The sequence below is a fragment of the Heterocephalus glaber genome, unplaced genomic scaffold, assembly GCF_053883595.1.
Source record: "Heterocephalus glaber isolate CG9 unplaced genomic scaffold, H.glaber_assembly_v1.0 deba00001461, whole genome shotgun sequence".
Taxonomy (NCBI): domain Eukaryota; kingdom Metazoa; phylum Chordata; class Mammalia; order Rodentia; family Bathyergidae; genus Heterocephalus; species Heterocephalus glaber.
Genome location: NW_028258308.1, coordinates 25,751,450 through 25,771,597, shown reverse-complemented (window position 1 = coordinate 25,771,597; position 20,148 = coordinate 25,751,450). Strand labels below are relative to the sequence as shown.

Genomic DNA, 20,148 nt, shown 5'->3' with positions numbered 1-20,148 from the left:
AGCAAAAATTGAACTTTTGTGATTGAGTTATAGCTTTGACAATTGGAATTTGTAATAGAGAAGTTGATAGATCCTTGACAATATTTGCCCTGGCAGTTGCTGTAACCCTGACCACTTCCCTTACTTATGAAATTAGCACACCATTGTTAAGATCTGCTGAGCACTAGTCAAGTAGAAGGAACTTTCAGAATAAAAATTCTTCCCTGATATCACTTTGAAAGGCACACTGACAGCAATATATATATATATATATATATATATAGGCATTTCATACATACATAAATAGTGATTCTTCAAAATATGTTTAAAATCTTTTTAAAAACTAATTTTATATGTTGCTTTTTAATCATAATGATGTAAAGTTCAGGCAGAAATCAAATTCATGTTTTTAATTTTTAAAAACTCTTTTCCTAATATAACTTAGGCTAGTCAATACATTGATCAGAAAGAACATTTCATGTAAACAAAAGACAGAAAAATGAGAAGTACAAGTTATTGAGATAATCTCTTCACAGAACAAACCATTCTAGTTATAATTAGACCATGTAATATATTCCCTATTCCCAAACAGCGTGTAAGATATTTGATTTTCAGACAAGTGCAGCATGACAATCATGTCATTGTTGTCTTTTTCGTTTTTTAAAGCAAAGTAAGTTTGTGCATACTTTTCTTTGATGTGTGTTCTATTTTTGTCTTTGAAAACATTGCTTTCAAGATTACAACATAGAGGAAAATTATTTGAAACAATTTTGTTTTAAATAAAATACAGAGTGGCTGACAGCAAAGAAAAAAATCATGCATATTCTAACCAATATTTACCTCCAGGTTTTGTGAGTTTAAGCAAATATAGTCTGGTCAAAGATTATATAAGATATATGCACCAATTTTCCTTGACTCATATTTAAGTATTTTTGCATCTTAAAAAACAGATCTTGCAAATGTTTTCAAAACGAAGTTAGATTTCTGTGTTCTCCTTCATATGTGACCTACAGTTTGGTCAGCTATATACTGCTTGTAGTCTATGATAAAGAGAACACCCCTTATACTCATCAACAAGTCGATGGAGTGGTTTTGGTTAAAGCATTTAAGTTTTTTGAAAATTAAAAAGAATTATTGCTTACCATTCAGTATATTATTAGTCTCCCCAACACATTCATGCATAAATACACACATGCACACATACATGCACACACACACACACGTGAACTACAGGAAACAAAAAATAGCTATTCTCCCCTGAACACATGCATGACTATATACAACCTCACTCTGTGTTTAGAATATGTGTAAGCCTAGACCATACCTATAGGGCCTGGGATGCCTGGTAAACCGATTTCTCCTGCAGGACCTCTGTCTCCTTTTTCACCTCGGGGTCCAGGGGGACCTTTAAAAAAATTACATTACTAATCACAATTGCAAAGAACAAGTAAAACACATTTGTCATGGTCAAGACAGTTGTATAAGGAAGTCTAAAGTCTTTTATTTGTTCACCAGTAACATAGAATGAATAAAATGGATCTTCCTGAATTGAAAATACTCTGTTTTTTAATATTATCATGCTCTTTCAACAAGGATGACATTGTCCTAAACTAAGCCTCCTAAATACATATTATTTATGTGTGACTAACACTTTTCTAGATTCTAAGAACCCAGGGAAAAAGAAAAGACACCACAATAACATGAAACAACATTAGTATTGTGTACACAATAGGCATATTTCATTATATTGAGTTAAATATTGTGTAGAAGATGTATAAAGATTTATAAGATGAATGATAGTCTCAAGGGAAACAAAATTCATGCACCAAAGATGACCAAAAGCCATATTATTAGTGCGGACATAAACTCATGTATCTGTCAGAGAGATGAAGATCAACATGAATGGCAAAAGATAGAGATATTATTAAGGAATTTGAATTTGAGGGCTAATTTGAACAATGAGTACAATGAGAAAATGAAAAGATTCTGCAGAAGAGGGACAGATGTGGTGAAAGATGTGGGAAAGAGGTATATTTTTTCAACTAAAATATTAAGTAGAATCCCTAGATCACTATAGGAATTATAAAATAAGGTTGAGGGATTGCACAGAAAATTCTGACTGCTTGGCTTCCAAGTTTCTCAGGCCTCCTGAGTGCTGCATTTAATACTGATTTAGTCATTTGAACTTCCTGTGTCCGACAACTCAGATATCTGATAATCACCACAGAATGATGGCACCATGTTTCTAGGAATTAAAGGTGATCGGGCTAGCATTCCCTCTTCCATCTGGATTGTACAGACTTAAAGTAGAGCATTTAATTTTCTTTCCAACCCCAAAAGAAAGAAACAAACTTGGTACCATAAGATAATTGGATAGTGATGTGTTAAAGTAGGCATTTTAGATTGCTGCAATTAGGCCAAATATGCAACCTCAAGGACCATACACAACTACGGTTAGCATCTCTGATTGGAGATGCTTGTTATAAACTTTAATCAAGTCAGGAGGTATAATATGTACATAATTCTAGGAGGGGTTCCAAAATATAAACTGTCATGAATAAGTACTTTGCCCATTTCTTTTTTGCTTCTTTTGACATTCTTGTCCCTACTTTTCAATTTATCTGATCATTCCTATTTTTCAAGATGCAACTTGGGGATATCATGAACCCAGGATATCATGTCTCTTCTCAATGTCACATTGTGCCTTTCTCTTTATATTCAAAATTGGATGGTAATATTTAATCATATTTTGTTATAAAAGCAAATATATTTGTGGTAGGATATATAAAAGCCTAAAGAAAATTATGAGGAAAGTATAATTCATAATTCTATTATTTTAAGAGAATAACCATTAACTAACTCCTCTCTCCCTCTCTCTCTCTCTCTCTCTCTCTCTCTCTCTCTGTTTGTGTGTGTGTGTGTGTGTGTGTGTGTGTGTGTTTGGCTGTCTATGTTTTTCATGTAATCATCATGTAAACTACACACCACTGGGCATCATGTAAGTAACCAGGGAATGCTAAGCTATAGCTTAATTGTTCAGAGACATACATTTAGGTGTTGTACATGACATGTCTTAACTCTAATCAGTGAGAATCTCTGTGCATCACTTAGTCTATGCAGAAAATTGCAGGTCTTCTCATTAAAGGGTTTTTAGTATCCACCACATGACCACATCTGCCTTCTATTCATCACTATACAATGATAAACAAGGGGAGAAGCTGTGTGTGCTTTGTAGCAAGAATTTTCTTAAGAGAATAAAACCTACAGTTCTCAAGGATGGTGTACACCAGTGAAGACTTTAATTTAGCAATTAGGGATCCAAAGCTAGATACAGGTATTCCAGGGATAACTAAAACGTGTGAGATGAGAAACAAATTCCATAAACCAGATCTACACTCTTAGCCTCTAAATTTGTCTTCACTATTTCTTTCAGAAGTAAGAAATGACTGTCTTTCCTAATTAATTCTATTTTTTCTATCTTCTTGCATGTAACTAAGGGAACTGTAAAACAATGCTCATTAGCAGTATCAGTCTCAACAAGCACATCTGTATTATTTTGCAAAATTCAGAGTTAAAGATCCCTTTCTATATGTTTATATATGAATATATTGATATCCAGTATATGAGCCCTAAATAAGAAATTAACAAACCTTTAGCCAACCTTATCAGAAAAAGGAAAGAAATGGGCCAAATCCATGCAATTAGGAATGAAAAGGGTGAAGTTACAAGAGACCCAGCAAAAATCCAGAGGATCATCAATACCTGCTTCCAGAACCTATATGCCAATAAGATTGAAAACACAGAAGAAATGGACAGATTCCTAGATACATGTGAATTACCAAAGAAGAACGAAGAAGACCTAAAAATTCTAAACAACCCAATATGAATCAATGAAATTGAAAATGTAATTAAAAACATATCAACTAAGAAAAGCCCGGGTCCTGATGGCTTCACCACTGAATTCTACAAGACATTTAGAGAGGAACTACTGCCACTACTCTTTAAACTCTTCAATGAAATTGCAATACTCCTGAATTCATTTCTGGAAGCAAGCATCACCTTGATCCCCAAAGCAGAGAAAGACCCAACTGAAAAGGAGACCTATAGGCCAATCTCACTAATGAACATAGATGCAAAAATCCTTAATAAGATACTGGCAAATAGAATGCAGAAGATCAAGATCATACACCCTGATCAAGTGGGATTCATCCCAGGGATGCAGGGATGGTTCAACATACACAATTCAAGAAATGTAATACACCATATCAATAGAGTCAGGGACAAAAACTATATGATCATCTCAATAGATGCAGAAAAAGCATTTGACAAAATCCAACACACATTTATGATAAAACCCTACAAAAATTGTAATAGATGGCCTCTACTACAAACAAATAAAACCCATCTATGAAAACCCAAGAGCCAATATCATACTAAATGGTCAAAAACTAAAATCCTTCACATTAAAATCAGGAATAAGAAAAGGTTGTCCACTATCATCACTCCTGTTCAATATAGTTTTCAAAACATTAGCCACAGCAATTAGACAAGAGGAAGAAAAGAAATAAAGTTGGGAAATGAAGAAGTCAAATTGTCATTATTTGCAGATGACATGATATTCTATATAGAAGACCCCAAGAACGCCTCCAAAAGTCTTCTGGACTTAATAACCAAATTCAGTAAAGTAGCGGGATACAAGGTAAAAACACAAAAAATCAATAGCCTTTCTGTACACAAACAACAGACTCACTGAGAGAGAAGTAGGGCAAACAATTATTTTCATAATAGCATCCAAGAGACTGAAATACCTAGGAATCAACCTAACAAAAAAAAATCAGACCTTTTCTCTGAAAACTATAGCACTCAAAAGTGAAATTGAAGAGGATATCAGAAAATGGAAAGACATCTCTTGCTCCTGGGTAGGAAGAATCAACATAGTGAAAATGGCCATACTTCCAAAACTGCTATATAGATTCAATGCAATCCCAATTGAAATTCCTGCAGCATACTTCACAGACCTTGAGAAAACAATCCAAAAATTCATTTGGAACAAGAAGAGACCAAGAATAGCAAAAACAATTCTAGGCAACAAAGACAAGGTAGAGGGTATCACAATCCCCATCTTGAAACTATACTACAAGGCTGCTGTGATAAAAACAGCATGGTACTGGCAAAGAAACAGATCTGGGAATCAGTGGAATAGATTAGAAAAATCCAGAAACAACTCCAGACACACTCAGTGACCTCATCTTTGACAAAGGAGCCAACCACCCTCACTGGAGGAAAGATAGCCTATTTAATAAACGGTGTTGGAAAAATTGGGTTTCAACTTGCCAAAGATTAAAACTAGACCTATATGTCTCACCATGCACTAAACTGGCTGTAACAGATGTTAGGTACAACTCTTGAAGACATTGGTGTAGGAAAAGATTTTATGAACAAAACATCAGTTGCCTGTGACCTAGCAAAAACAATCAACAAGTGGGTTGCCTTCGTATTAAAATGCTTTTGCACAGTAAGAGAAACTGCCAACAGTGTGAAGAGACAACTCACAATGTGGGAAAAATTTTTCACCTGCTGTTCCTTAGACAAAGGTCTACTATCTCAAATCTATAAAGAACTTTAAAAAGTCAGACCTCCCAAATTTAAAGACCCAATGCAAAAATGTGCATCTGAAATGAACAGATTTTTTTTTGCAAGCAAAGAAGTAAAAATAACAAATAACTATATGAAAAATTGTTCAACATCACTGGTCATTCAAGAGATGCAAATGAAAACAAAGCTGAGATTCTACCTCAGCCCAGAAAGATAGCTGCTATCATGAAATCCACCAATAGCAAATGCTGGCGGGGCTGTGGGGAAAGAGGAACCCTGCTCCACAGCTGGTGGGAGTGTAGACTGATGCAACCACTGTGGAAATCAGGATGGAGATACCTCAAAGAACTAGGACTGGAAGTCCCATTTGACCCAGCTATTGCCCTGCTGGATATCTTTCCTAAAGAATTAAAAGAATTATACCACAGTGATATATGTGCACCTGTGTTCATATCAGCACAATTTGTAATAGCTAAAACTTGGAAACAGCCCAATTGCCCATCAACTGGAGACTAGATAAAGAAAATGTGTTTTTTTCATAAAATGGAATATTACTCAGGCATAAAAAATGAGAAATTAGAGAGATTTATAGCAAAATGGATGCACATGGAGGCTATACTCTTAAGTGAAATAAATAGGACACACATGTATAAATACTGCATAGTTTCTCTGCTGTGAGAAACTGAAAGTTATGTAAGGACCACAAGGTATAACAGATAATGTAAATAGGAAGAAAAGGGGCAAAAGGTAAGGGGAAGTGGGAGGAGTAGAGTAAAGGAAAGAAGGGAATGGAATTCATATGAAAAAATGAAAATATGGAAACAAAGTCTTTGTAAATAGGGAAGGATGGAGGAGTTGAAGGGAGGGCAGGGGAATGGGGGCAACATAAGAACCAACAGAAATTATGTAAAGGTGCAAATTTCCAATGATGAATGTCATTATATTGTATACCGAAAATGTACCAATAAAATGAATTAAAAAAATAAATAAAATTTTTTCATAAATAAATGTCCAGTAAACCTATCCAAATATTCACGTGAATGCATATGAGAAAATAATATTTGCTGTCCAATTTTCTGTAATAATTTGCAAATCTATATCTCCCAAATTGACACATTTGATTTAATGAGAAAAAAATTATCCAAATTTAAAAAAAAAAAATATAATCCCCAGAATACAACAGCATTAATAATATATCTAAATATCCACGGTGATCCTTTCCCATGTCTTATTTATTATGATTATTAATTTTCTACTTTATCTTCAGTGTTGCTTCATATTCAGATGATTTTAAAATCTGCCTGATCTCCTAGGCTACTTGCTGCTTAAGCCTATGTATTTGTCTCTTTGTCCCTCCCTCTCTCTTTTTTCCACTTTTCATAATTACTGATTTAGATATGTCTGATCAGGAAGAGGCCTTAAAATTGCTTAATCAAATACAGTTATAGAGATCAAAGGCCTTAATTCTTAAACCTTATTGGATATAATCAGAGTTAGGATACTTCCTTCCTGATACACTATGCTACAATATTTCAAGCCTATTTGACTTCCCTTTGTCTTCTATTCTTCCATTACCTCTGGATTAAATTTTCCTTCATATATAAAATGGTTAAAGACACAATTCATTTAAAAAAATTTCCAATAATTCATCTTCCTGCCATTTTCATTCTTCCACATTTATAAGCCATACAGAGGAATATCAGAGGGAAAATTATAAAATGAGGGCAGAAAAGCAGATGGGTATCAAGCCAAGAGAGGTTTTGACTTTACACTAAGTCCGAAGGTCAGATATTGGAGAGTCTTAAGGATGGGAGAGAAAAGATCTAATAATGTGTGCGAGGTGTTTTTAAAATAATACTTTTTTTTGCTTTACGTGAAATGGATAAAGAGTGGATAGGTGTGCCCAGTTGGGAGGCTAATATAGTGAGCAAGGCTGGAGTAAGTTTACATGGCTTAGAGGAGTAATAGAGATAGTGAGGAAATTTATTTGAAATATTGTATACAAATAGGGTTAAAAGGACTTGGATGGACTGTATGGGAAATGAGACCAAGAGAAAAGTAAAAGATACCTTATAGGATCTTGAAGTGAGCAACTGGTTGAACAGTGAAACAACTGACAAAAAGACAGGACCAGTAAAAGATTTGGAGCAGCGAATCAAGGTGGGCTGATAAAGGGCCAAGGGTTTGCTTTTGGATTTGAAGAGTTTTGGATATTTATTTGAAAGCAAAAGTGAAGTCGAATTGATAATTAAACATTGATTAATTTAAATTTTTACCTGTTTTAATAATCTCTTTATTAGTATATCTTCTCTATAAAATATAAGTACAGTAATAAAGAAAATACCCCTAGAGCATTACAACTCAAGAAATAGATACCTACCTAAGTTCTCCCCATCTCCTTCATCTACTTCCTTTTCAAATATAAACCTAAATTTGATGTTTCTTATTTTCTTTCATGTAAAAAATAATCACTCTTATTACATATGTATGTGAAAATAAATATACATTGTTTACTGTTGTTAAATTGTAGCATTAACAGCATAAATTATAGTCTTCTGGGACTTGCATTTGTTTGTCAACATTTGGATTATCAGAAATTTTAATTTTCCTAAACTAGTATATATAAAATGAAATCTCATGAAGCTCCTGATTTCTATTCTTCTAATTACTTATGAGAAAATATTAAAATCATAAAATAGAGCTTAGCAAGCATGAAAGGTAGAATAAGAAGGTCTGACCTGAATTTAGAGTTACAGAGGGAAGGCTAAAAAGAATTGTGCAGAAACAATATTCAAAGAAATGAAAACTCATAATGTTCCCAATTAATGATAAACATAAGTCCACAGATACGGAAAATACAACAAATTTCAAATGAATAGATTCTCAAACAAAATGAAGTATAAATGATTGTAGATATTAAAGACAAAGAGACTTATATCCAGATTAGTACCAATCACTTAAAGAACAGCAAGAAAAGTCAGAAGCCAGGGGAAGAATTTGTTCAAAATAAAATCAGTCTTCTGTATTCCCAGATTCTACATCCCACAGATTTGCCAACCACCCACATAAAAAAGAAGTACCTGGCCTGCACATGAAAATACTTTTTGACATTATTCCCTAATTGATACAATATGACATTTACATAGCATTTACATTATACTAGGTATTTTAAGTAATCTAGAAGTGGTTCAAAGTATACAGGAGGAGAGACTTGTTTAGCCATGGATTTTTGTATCTATGCAGATAATGGAACCAATATCCCATTGATAGTGAGGGAAAACAGTACCTTAAAAATGCATATGTAGTTAGGTAAAGATCAGAGCAAAATAGAAAAAATGAAGTCAAAAGTTTTCACCATCAATGGGCTTTCACTGAATGAACTTCCAAAATATAGACTTTATGCAGAAAGAAAATGACCCCAGAAGAGATAGCTAAGATTCATTTAGAAAGTGAAACAATTGGTATGCTCACAGGCAAACCTAAATATGTACTGTTTTTATAAAGAAAAAATATTGTAATATTGATTAAATTCTTGGTTTTAAAATGTCCGAGAAACAGAAATGAACTACATTCAAACTCAGTAGAAAACCAGGAAAAACAGTCATGAGACAAAACATTTTAGGTTCCTTGTGTATTTCAGAATGACATGCTACGATCTCAATCAACTTTAGACTTTATTAGAGTACATTTTACAGGAAACTTTTAAGAAAATGGGAATATACTATAAGGTTTCCAAAGTCTGTGTGGTAGCACTAACAGAAAAATTTAATAAAAGAAAAATATCAATCAATCTAAAAATAGACAAGAAGACAAAGGAAGTGTAAAACAAACTGGAAAAACACAACACAAAAATAAAATAGTAGAAAAAATACAGTGAAAAGAAATTGTTACATCAAACAAATAGAAGAATATAAATATTTTAAAAATTGAACATAACATATGGAAAATATCTACAGTATAAAAATAACTAAAAGACAGTGATTTGTGCTTATTAAAAATCAGTAAGAGTCAATTCACTTTGTTTAACTAGCAAGAACTGAAAAAGAAATATGCAAATCATCAATATTTTATAGAGGGTTCAAAAGGCTAATTTATAGTACAGTCAGGTAAAAAAGATTAACTAGAGTCATTTATAACTAAATGAATGCACCACGAGACTATACTTTAAGTGAAATAAATAGGACACACATGTAAATAATGAATCATTTTTCTAGTGTGAGAAACAAAGTGTAAATGAGGACTAAAATCCATAATAGATACTGTGAAAAAGGAAGATAATGTTCAACTCAGAGGGGAACTAATTGGGGCAAGAGAAAGGAAAGAAGAGAAAGAAAAAAATAAGGAAATAATGGAAACAAAGCATTTGTAAATAGGGAGGGATGAAGGGGTGAAAGAGAGGGAAGGGGTATGGGAAAAAAATAACCAAGATATATCATGTACAGGTACAAATTCCCTAAGATGAATGTGATCATCATGTATACCTAAATTGTATCAATAAATTTGATGAAAAAAAAGAATATGGAAATTTTGAAAAACAGAATTAACAGGCTTTGTTTGTGGACATATAAAAAACTTCATACTTGAATTGGTCTTTAATACATTTGGGAATATTCATCAACAAGATACTCATTGGATCTCAAGGTATTTATTTATCCCTTTCTCTTTAGAGGGTAGCCATGGGTTATCCTTACCATGTTTGGTCTGATCTTAAGATTCTTGCTGTGCATTTATTGTAAATAAACACTTAGAAGGCTATTTATTTTAAATCACAGAATTTCAAATCCCAAACTTCTACATATATCGGTTTATCACATGATTTTCTCTGGGTAATTAACAAAGCATTTTACCTTGAATCAAAGTGATATTTCTCAAAGTTAGAGAATGTTCCCAATCTTTGAGTCTGAGGTCATTGGTGATGTTATTCAGTGCTTTCACTTCTCTCTTTATTTCCTGTTCCAGATGCTCTTGCTCTTCTTTCAGAGACTTAATTTCTGTTGATGTATTGTATACACTCTCCTTTAATTTACTAATATCCTGCGAAGTATAGTAAGCATTCGCAATTTTTGTTAGGATATAATAATCAAATATATAAGTTCAAGAAGTCTTGGAAGTTAAGGTTTCTATAAAACATACAATATTATGGGGACACTATGGAAGAATAATATGCAAATTAGAAAACTATTTTAAAATAGTAGCTCTTTGTTTGTACAACATTTCCTCTTTTGATTAAATATCCAAAATTTTTCAGCCCCAGCCTACCCTCTCCCAATCAATTGAATACATGTGTGAGGTAGGTTTCTATTCCCAAATATTTAGATGTCAAAATGCTAAAAATTAAAATTAAAACTTTTCAGATGATTTTTAAAAATCTGAAGTGAGACTTACTTAGGGAGGCAACATATTTCAATTCTTTTAATTTTCTAAATTTATACATTCAATTATTTTACAGCAATTAACCAAAGATTAATATTGCAATTCTCAGTGATAGTGAATATTAAGGCCAGATTTTTATATTGAACAAAACCTCAAAGTAGTATAGTGATAGTATTTTACTTTCAACTTCTATCATCTTTATATTTAAGGCTTTATTATTACTTTCTGTTACCAATTTCATACATACTTTGTGTGTATTTATATACCTCTGCACATATACACATAGAAAGTATGTGAGCAAAAGATAAAAGCACCCCATGTTTTGGAATGTGCTTTTAATTTGATAATGTATTAAGGATATTCACTTGCTTAATATTTAAAGACAGACTTATTTTCAATAATTTACTGGAATTGTATTGTATATATATATTTAAAATTATTTAAGATTTTTTAAAATGTTTCTCTTTTTATTAGTGTATATTAACTATACAAAATAATGAGTTTCATTGTGGCATATATAGGAATGCATGACCATACTTTGATCATAAGGTTGATTTTGTTTAAGTACCTAAAAATTGTTGCAAATATGGCATGTAGTTCCAGATACCCACAGAGTAAAAGTTTAGCAAGTGATTTTGCTATTTAGAACCTGAAGTTTTCTTTAAAAACTACACACGATGATCACATTTGCAAGTTTCACTTGGAATTATTTTTACTGGAAGGGCAGAAATAGATGTGATTTTTTTCAAAATCCTATACAATATTGATGCACACCCTCCATATTCCACAAACAGTAGCATTGTTGGAAATGCACATTTAATTTTTCAGTCTTACAATCTTTTCTACAAAAAATGGAGATGATATATTCCACCCCATCATCCATATATAGTACCAATTTTCTTCCTTTTTCTTTCAAATGTATGATTGTTCTATCATCTTTAAATAGAATGTTGGTATTACTTTCAGATCTTTTTTTCCAAACATCATTCAGTGATTTGGCCATTCATTTAACTTACTTATTCTTTCATTGAAAATTTGCCTTCCAAAAATTTTCTAAATGGTTACAATATATCACTTAATGTTGGATCAAAGATACTCTACCATTTTTGCTGGGCTTGGCACATTACGAAATCAGGAGTTTTTTTCTTCCATTTTGTCCATTTTCTCTCTTGCATCTGATCTCATTTCTACATAAAGTTATTGTTCTTTTCTCTTCAAGTTAATCAAAGTCTACCATAACTGACATTTTATCTTTCTCTGTCTCTCACATCCCTCATCCCTATGGACAATTTCTTCTTGAAATCTCAATCATATTTGAAATAATTACAATGTTATAACAATGTGGGAAATACCACCCATCAGATTTTGGGAACAGTAACAGTGAAAAGGAGCAAAATATTAAGGTTGAGGTTGAGATAATTTCGTCAACAAAATCATCCCCATGTGTAAAGACTAATGCCATATCTTGGAACAATTTAAAATGAGGAAGATGTAAGAATTCCAAAGTTTTGAATAACTGAATCTCAAAAACTATAAAAATGAAGACTTTCTTAACTTGCTTAGTCAATTTTCAGTCAATAATTCAATTGGTTTTCATTTGATGTGATAACTTTAGAGATGTATTTTTACTCATCCATTTTAAAAAGTCACTAGCTGTAATGGTGTTTTTATAAAGAAAACAATCTTTTTTAAGAATAGATCTCTCCAAATTAGATTTACTCCAGCGATACTGGGATTGCAATATATTGAAATATAGGCTTCACATTGTGATCTAAAGTCTTATATATCTTATCATATGAAGATTATTTTTCACATGAATAGTGAAGTATTAGTTAGGTATTTATTTTCCACCAAAAACCAAATAGAATTTTTCAACAAATGAGAAAGTTAAAATATATGATTTGTTTTTTAATTTCTTTCTCATTAATTGCAAAGTAATCCAGAGCTTAATAGGGGTTGGTACAGAATACACTAGAATAGAAGTCATAAAGTTATAGCTGATGGAACAAGTTCAACCCACAGACTATCTTTGTAAATAAATGCTTGTTGCACCAAAGCTTTTTTCATTTCTGTACAAACTGTTTATGCTTGCTGTTTTCAGGCTAAATGTAGATGTGACAGAGACGTATGCTCCCCAAAGCCTAAAGTGTTTTAATCTAGTCCATTCAAAAGAAATTTTGCTGAAAACTGGTCTAGAGTAAATCTTGCTTTGTTGGCAGCAATATAAAGGAATATCTGCTCTTCCGCATCTTGATTGTGCAGTGATTCTCCTTTGCTGTTTCTCAGTGACAAAGATTATCATAGTTTTCATAGAAAGAGAAACTTTAATATGTACTTTATCAATATGTACTTTATGCATTACTATCCTATTATAATCTCAGAATTATAATACATATACATTATTCAAAATTTAATCCTTTAGTTTTAGTTATTGATAAATACCTAAGGACAAGTGTAACTCTTAAGAATAAACCAAAATTTGATTTTGTTTCCATGTAAATAGGATTACCATTCCTTTGGTGATGAAGAAATATAGATTCTATTGTGAAATTCACAAATATAAGGTGACTACTTGTACAGATTGGCTTTGACAGTCCAACAAGGCACTATAATGTTATATATATAAAATTAAAATGCCTTAAAGGACTCTATATCCAATGGAAAATAATTGTCCCTTTTGCTGAGAGCCTGGAAAAGTCACTATGTCAAGGCACTTGAAACCTTGTAGTCAGATTACCAGAAGAGTCAGGGTAAGTAGCATGGTTTTGAGATAGGGTTTTCATATTTTGTTTTCCTGGACTGCCTAAGGAGACAGGATCTGAATGGACTTAATTCCAGAGAGTGAACTTGCAGTACATAAGCTCTTACCTCTTTTTGCTTCAATGTAGTCTCTTGGATTTTGCTACTCATTGTTTCTATATTGAGCTGCAAATCAAGCAATGTGATGTTCAGACTTATTAAGGACTTGGAGATTTCATCTACTGCATTGCCATGTTCTTGGACTGAGGAAACCAAGGTACTTAGCTGCAGAAGAGTATCATTAAATCTTTGATCAGTTGTTGCACTGAAATTTTGGAAGTAGTCTGAATCTATGAAATTGGCTTCTAAATCTGAAATGTGTTGGATTCTCTTCTCAATGTTGTCAATGTGTTCCAAGATAATTTCTCGAAATCTCATTTCATCTCCACTGACATTTTGTCTTCCCAGACTTTGAGACATATCGCTTGCATGAATTGAACCAACTGTGCAATTCTTCATTTCCCACTTCAGAAGATGAGCTGCATATTTAAGTAAATATAAACCAAATATGACCTATATCCTTAAATTCATACATAACTCCATTCTACATCATTCCATTCCACTTATTTTATTTCCTTCCAGTACAGCATATTGAATGCTAGCATAAATTGAGTATTTATTATAAACATACAGTGGCTGAATCACACTCTGTAGATCATCAAGTCTCCCTTCCCCACTTTACAATGGATTTTATTACAGTATTATGTCATTCATTGTGAACTGCTGCCTACATAAATTTTCTGGCCATTAAAGTTGGCTTTTTGAATATCAAAACAAGTTCTCTGTTTCCACTAGCATGGTGGAAATACTATCATAGCATTCAAAAGAAAAGCTGTATTTTATGTATAATCTGCAAGTTACTTTTTAAAGGAATGTTATGTCATAAATATTTTTAATATTATCTAATATTTTATGCAAAAATAATTCAATACCCACATTATATTCTGTGTATTGATTTACCAGATTTATCTAACAAAATCTCTATATCTAGTTTGTTTCTGTTTTCCTAATATATTTAATGTTTTGATGAACAATCTTGTCATAAATTATGTCCTGCAGAACAATTCTATCAAATGGCACTTGAGGAACATACTGAGCTGTTGATATATATTTCCAAATGAGCATTATATCTTCTAAACAAGCTAATTATCCTTCCAAAATTATCTAGAGAAATATGCTGTATAGTTTCCAAAAAGAAAAGAAACACTAACTTTGCAGAAAAAATAATACAACATACTAAACAATGAAGAAAAAGTTAAACACTATTTTATTATTGTATGATTAAGATTTTTTTTCTTGCTAAATCTCTCTATATGCATATTTATCACCTCTCTATATATCTGGGTTTTAGTCACAATTGTGGAACAATAAAAAATAACTTTATGGTGGGGCTGGGGATTTAGCTCAGTGGTTCTGGTGCCTGCCTCGCAAGTGCAAGGTCCCAAATTCGATCGCCGGTACCAAAAAAATCCAAAAAACAAAGAACTTTATGGTTTAAAAATATATCTATATATACAGCTACACTTCAATCTGTTAGTTTTCTATGGGTTGTATTACCAGTTTATAGATGTTTGAGGATTAGATGAGATAATGGACATACACACACACACACACATACACACACACAATTTCATACCTAACTCAGGATGCCTGTTACATAGATAAGAGCAGTTTGCTTATTATAGGACCAACCTGCCTGATTCTAGAATCTAGCTCCACTCCTCACTGGGTTACTCTGGGTAACTTACTTAACCTTTCCTTACTTACACTTTCTCAGAGGTAAAAGCAATATTTACCTCTACACTGACTTGAGCCTGAGTGAAATCAAGCATGTAAATCCCCTCCCAGACAAATTGGCACATGTGAAAACTCTATTCAACTACAAATTGCATATTAATGAAAGATAGTGTCTGAGTTACAGTGCCCATAGCATTCATTACCTTTAGTTAAAGAAGGTGTCTGATGATGATAGCCACTGTAGCCATAATTATATTGAGAATAAATATTATATAATCAATTGAAATTAAATTCCAAGTTTTAAAAATATTTTATTTTTCATTAAATTCCTTTAATATTAGCTTATTTAAGTTTATAAACTGGGATGATAACATTTTGATATTATTTTACAACACTGACTATAGCATTGCTTGTTTAACCCCAAATGAAACTAATTTAAACTTTACTTTCTTTAACAAAATATTCAACTCTTCATCTTATAGGTAGGTAAACAATGCCAGAGCATGTATTTTTTTCTTAATTGTTATTGGACAGATAGCATTTTGTGACTTTGATATTTTGTTCAAGAAAGGAGAAAATATTTTAGACAATATCCAAAGACCTAGGGAAAAGTTATATTTGATTATACAGATCATGCTTACTTCTTTATGCGGGTAATATCTTTTTCTATCCAAAATTTATATTGTTTTGAGTGAAGTATTTTTGGTGTCTCAGTAGCAATTTATACACATCAACTTTAGATTGTATCCTATTGCTCTGGGACAGCATTACATTGTAATGCTCTAACAGTGACTCAGCAGCTTCATTAAAGGTAGCACATGGAGTAAATCATTTAATTAAGAAAGCATCTTTCAATATATGAGGCACATTAAATTTAAATAGCTTCTCCATATGTTTTATTTCATCCATCAATTCACATTTCCCAGAGTAACTTCTACCATTTGAGTGATATATTCTGTCCACATTTGCAATTTTTTAATACCGAGTGGAGATATGTATTTTATTTAGATTCCTTTTGGAAAAATATTCTGATCTACAACTTACTAAATGGATTGTCAATTGTTTATTATGAATGTATGATGGACACTGTGAGTTCTTTTCTAAATTCTAGTGAATATGGGACTTGTGTGAATTTATAAAATTGGACTATTTTTGTCTTCTAGTCAATCTTAGTAGGTTATCTACTGTAGTTTTATGAAACAAACTGCATTATACCAATCATTATTAGCTCTAGAACTAATGTGCAGAGTTGGCAGTATTTTCTAATAGCCTAGCGATTTTAGAGATGATTATAACTCTGAATTCCTGAATTCCTGAAAGACTTCTGTCTGCATTCTGCATGGACCTATCAGAAGCTTTAATCGCCCAGGGTGGCACTACTGGCTGTGTTTTGGATAAAAGAGATGAAGTGTATCTGCATTCTAACTAGTGTATAGCTAGTAATCCCAACCAATGATGCATCTTTCAGTTATGCACCTAAATGAAACTTATACAGATAACATATATAGACAACACAGAGATAATCTTGATTCATCAGGAAGTGGACTAATTCAGGCACATCAGCACCTTTTATTTTAGATGGTTGTATTTTGTTTGCTTGTGGGTTTTGTTTTTATATTTGAATTTTTGTTTTTGTTCAATAGCTAAAATGATTTTATTTCTTCACATGGAAATATATTTTCTTAGATAAAATCACAACAATACCATTTTTGGGTTGTAGTTGTTTTAAAATTGGCAGACCATATTTTGTTATAAAAATCCAATTATACTAGAAGACAATACACCATAGAGTTTAGGATCCAGAATTTATAGATGGGAACTGTAGCTCTATTAGTGAGGAGTCTCAGTTTTCTTGTGCCCATAATGAGGATAATTATAGAATGTGCTCACAGGGTAACTATACGGGTATGTTAAGATAATTTGTTTACAGCTCAGTGCCTGGACACAGAAAGTATTCAAAAACAATATCGATTCTCACATTGCCATTTTTATTTTTACTTTTATCTGAGAGGGATTTGGCTCTGTCTTTGAATACTTCCTTAGATTGTCCCTTACCGGGAAGTTGAGTCTTGTATTTAGGAGTACTTTCTTTTTAGGATAATTAGTAAGCACTTAGAAATGCATTTTATTCAAAGCCTATTCCTTGATAGAACATATATGGTGAGGCACTATACCAACCATAGAGAAGAGTAGTAAGGCATATAAAGTCAAGCGTCAATTAAAATCTATCAAACACATAAAAAAGTTTCATAGGAAAATGATGTTCACAATATCATTGAAGTATGTGAAAGCCACACACTCTTGTATAGATCCTCAAATGCAACCCCAGACTCCCCAAAGAAATACAGATCTGGAGAAAATCATACTGTCAGTAACTCATTCTATGTTTTTCCTCAAAATAATTTTTAATCTTATTTTTAGAGATATTTTAAATAATAACAATGAATCGTGTATCGCTGTAAAGTATATAAATATTAAATGAGAGAGATCGTTATTTTACAACGAGAATTTTTTTCTGCTGTCAATAATAGACATAGATCTATACAATAGGTGTGTTTTACAGTGTATACATTGTTAACATATGTTATCATGTATTTTTTCACATTGGACAAGAATACTTACCACAAAATTTTTGACCCATTCTTAGAAATACATAAGACCTTAAAGATTAGTGCATTTTGAAAATAGTTTAAGTTGTCCCATATGACCTTCATATAACTATATATTTGTCTTACTCTATTCTATTTTTCTTGGTTTTAAAAGTCTATTTGTTTCCATTTAACACTGCAGAAACTATTTTTTAATTTAATACATTTAAGGAACACTTTGTATATGAAAACTACTTTTTCAATCTACTATATAAAGCAAACTGAATGCTGCTTGAATTCTAGAATACTGTACCTGCCACTATTCCGATGACAGGTATCAGAACAACAAACACAAGGAGATACAGGGCAATGAGTGCAGCTTTGAAGGACTTCAGTTTCTCTTGGAGGCCATTTTTAGGATCTAAAGAAAGAAATGCCAACCTATTGTTAAAAAACTTGCTCTTCTTACTTGATTAAAATTTTTGTAATTACCACTTATGTTGTTATAATCAAGCCTATTGGAATAAAAAAAGGAATAAAATAGATCCTTATTTACAAAGTAGGAAGCAAAAGGATAGTTATAGAAAAAGTTGACACGGGTCTCACTGTGAACAATGGATGATTTATTGATTCACTAAAATTCCACAAATTCTACTTATTGCATTTTATGGGATTAGCTGGTGAATTTTAATATTAATACTGATGTATGCAAGCATAAATTTTATTCTTCTATGTATTTCATATGGCAATATATTCTAGATAAAATAAAATTCCCCAAATAATTGTAAATTTGTTTCATATTTTAACTAATTAAGAGAAATATTTATTTTAATGACAAGCAATTTAATGTTCTTTAGAAGTTTTATCTTAATAGTTTTATATTCTGCTACCTCTTGTAATTTGAATACATTATAAAAATTACTTTGAAATTAAATAAATAAAATGATCTATAATTATTAAACTTTAGTATTGATCATTGAAGCCCATCCTTGGGATATTTCAGGACACATTAAAGTAACAATAATCTTACTTTTATGCTAAACTTAGTCTTATATGGAACAGTGATTCATAAAATGGGATGTTAATTGTGGGAAAAATACATTGAGATAGAGGGGAAACAGCAGCAGAAGACTTTTCCCTGAGTAAGTGAATAAAATATCCATTGAAATTTTTCCCTCTTATCATTTATCCGATTTTTCAACAAAAAGAAAACTTTTGTTTTCTGTTTGAAAACTTCTAAACTAAAAGAAAAATACAAATATATTTAATAACTTTGTATGAGGGATTGTCAGAAAACAAATTCAAAAGTAAAGAAGAAAAAGGAAAAAGAAAAATAATCCAAAATACAAGAATGGGACATTACACCTTCAAGTTGACTAACCCTGAAACCTATGTATCACCATCTTTCTCACTTCTAATTCATTATCACAAGTTTTTCATATTCTACCTATTGCACATCTCACAAAATTCTGATGGCCAAGGCCTTTGTCCTTTCTTGTCATTCATTCATTATCTCTGTCTATACAGCTTTTGTTTTTCTTTTTCATGCACATCACATTGGTATCAAATCCTCTCATCCATCTTTTACACAACCCACAAGACGAACCTGCCCTGGGATTGATTTCTGTATGCCAGGTTTGCCTTTGTGGGGACTCACATATGATGCTTTAAAGGTTTTACATGTGTTTCTTCCTCTGAGTGATCTCTCCAATTCCCCCTTGCCCCCCATGCCCTTGGATATAGGTATTCATCCTTCAAGCCTTGGCAGAATCATAAGAAATCCTGTCCTGCCACCTTAAACAAGCCCATCCAGACAGAATATTATTTGCTTTGAGCTCCTGTTGCTCCTGTAGAAACTACTGATTCACCTGCTGTGGGTAGAATATGTGTCTCTCAAAGGTAAGTTTAAATTCTAACCCCAATTACCTATGCAAGTAATCTTGATTGGAAATAGGATTCTTGTACTCAAATTAAAATGATGTCATATTGGATTAGGATCAGCCCTAATCGAATGACTGGGGTCTTTTGAAGAAGAGAAAAGACTCAAAGTTACACAGGAAGAAATAACAAATGAAGA

General features: G+C 32.1%; 1 protein-coding gene across 3 annotated transcripts in view; it reads right to left on the bottom strand.

Moving 5' to 3' along the window:
• Msr1 (macrophage scavenger receptor 1) overlaps positions 1–20,148 on the bottom strand; it is a 75,377-nt gene that overhangs the window by 36,887 nt on the left and 18,342 nt on the right. For all 3 annotated transcript variants that reach the window (XM_087217197.1, XM_004867636.4, XM_087217198.1), the window contains 4 exons: positions 18,385–18,492; positions 13,816–14,225; positions 10,422–10,608; positions 1,304–1,384 (listed from right to left, as the gene is read on the bottom strand). In XM_087217197.1, the coding sequence (XP_087073323.1) occupies positions 1,304–1,384; positions 10,422–10,608; positions 13,816–14,225; positions 18,385–18,492 (786 nt within the window). The remainder of the gene's footprint in view (positions 1–1,303; positions 1,385–10,421; positions 10,609–13,815; positions 14,226–18,384; positions 18,493–20,148) is intronic.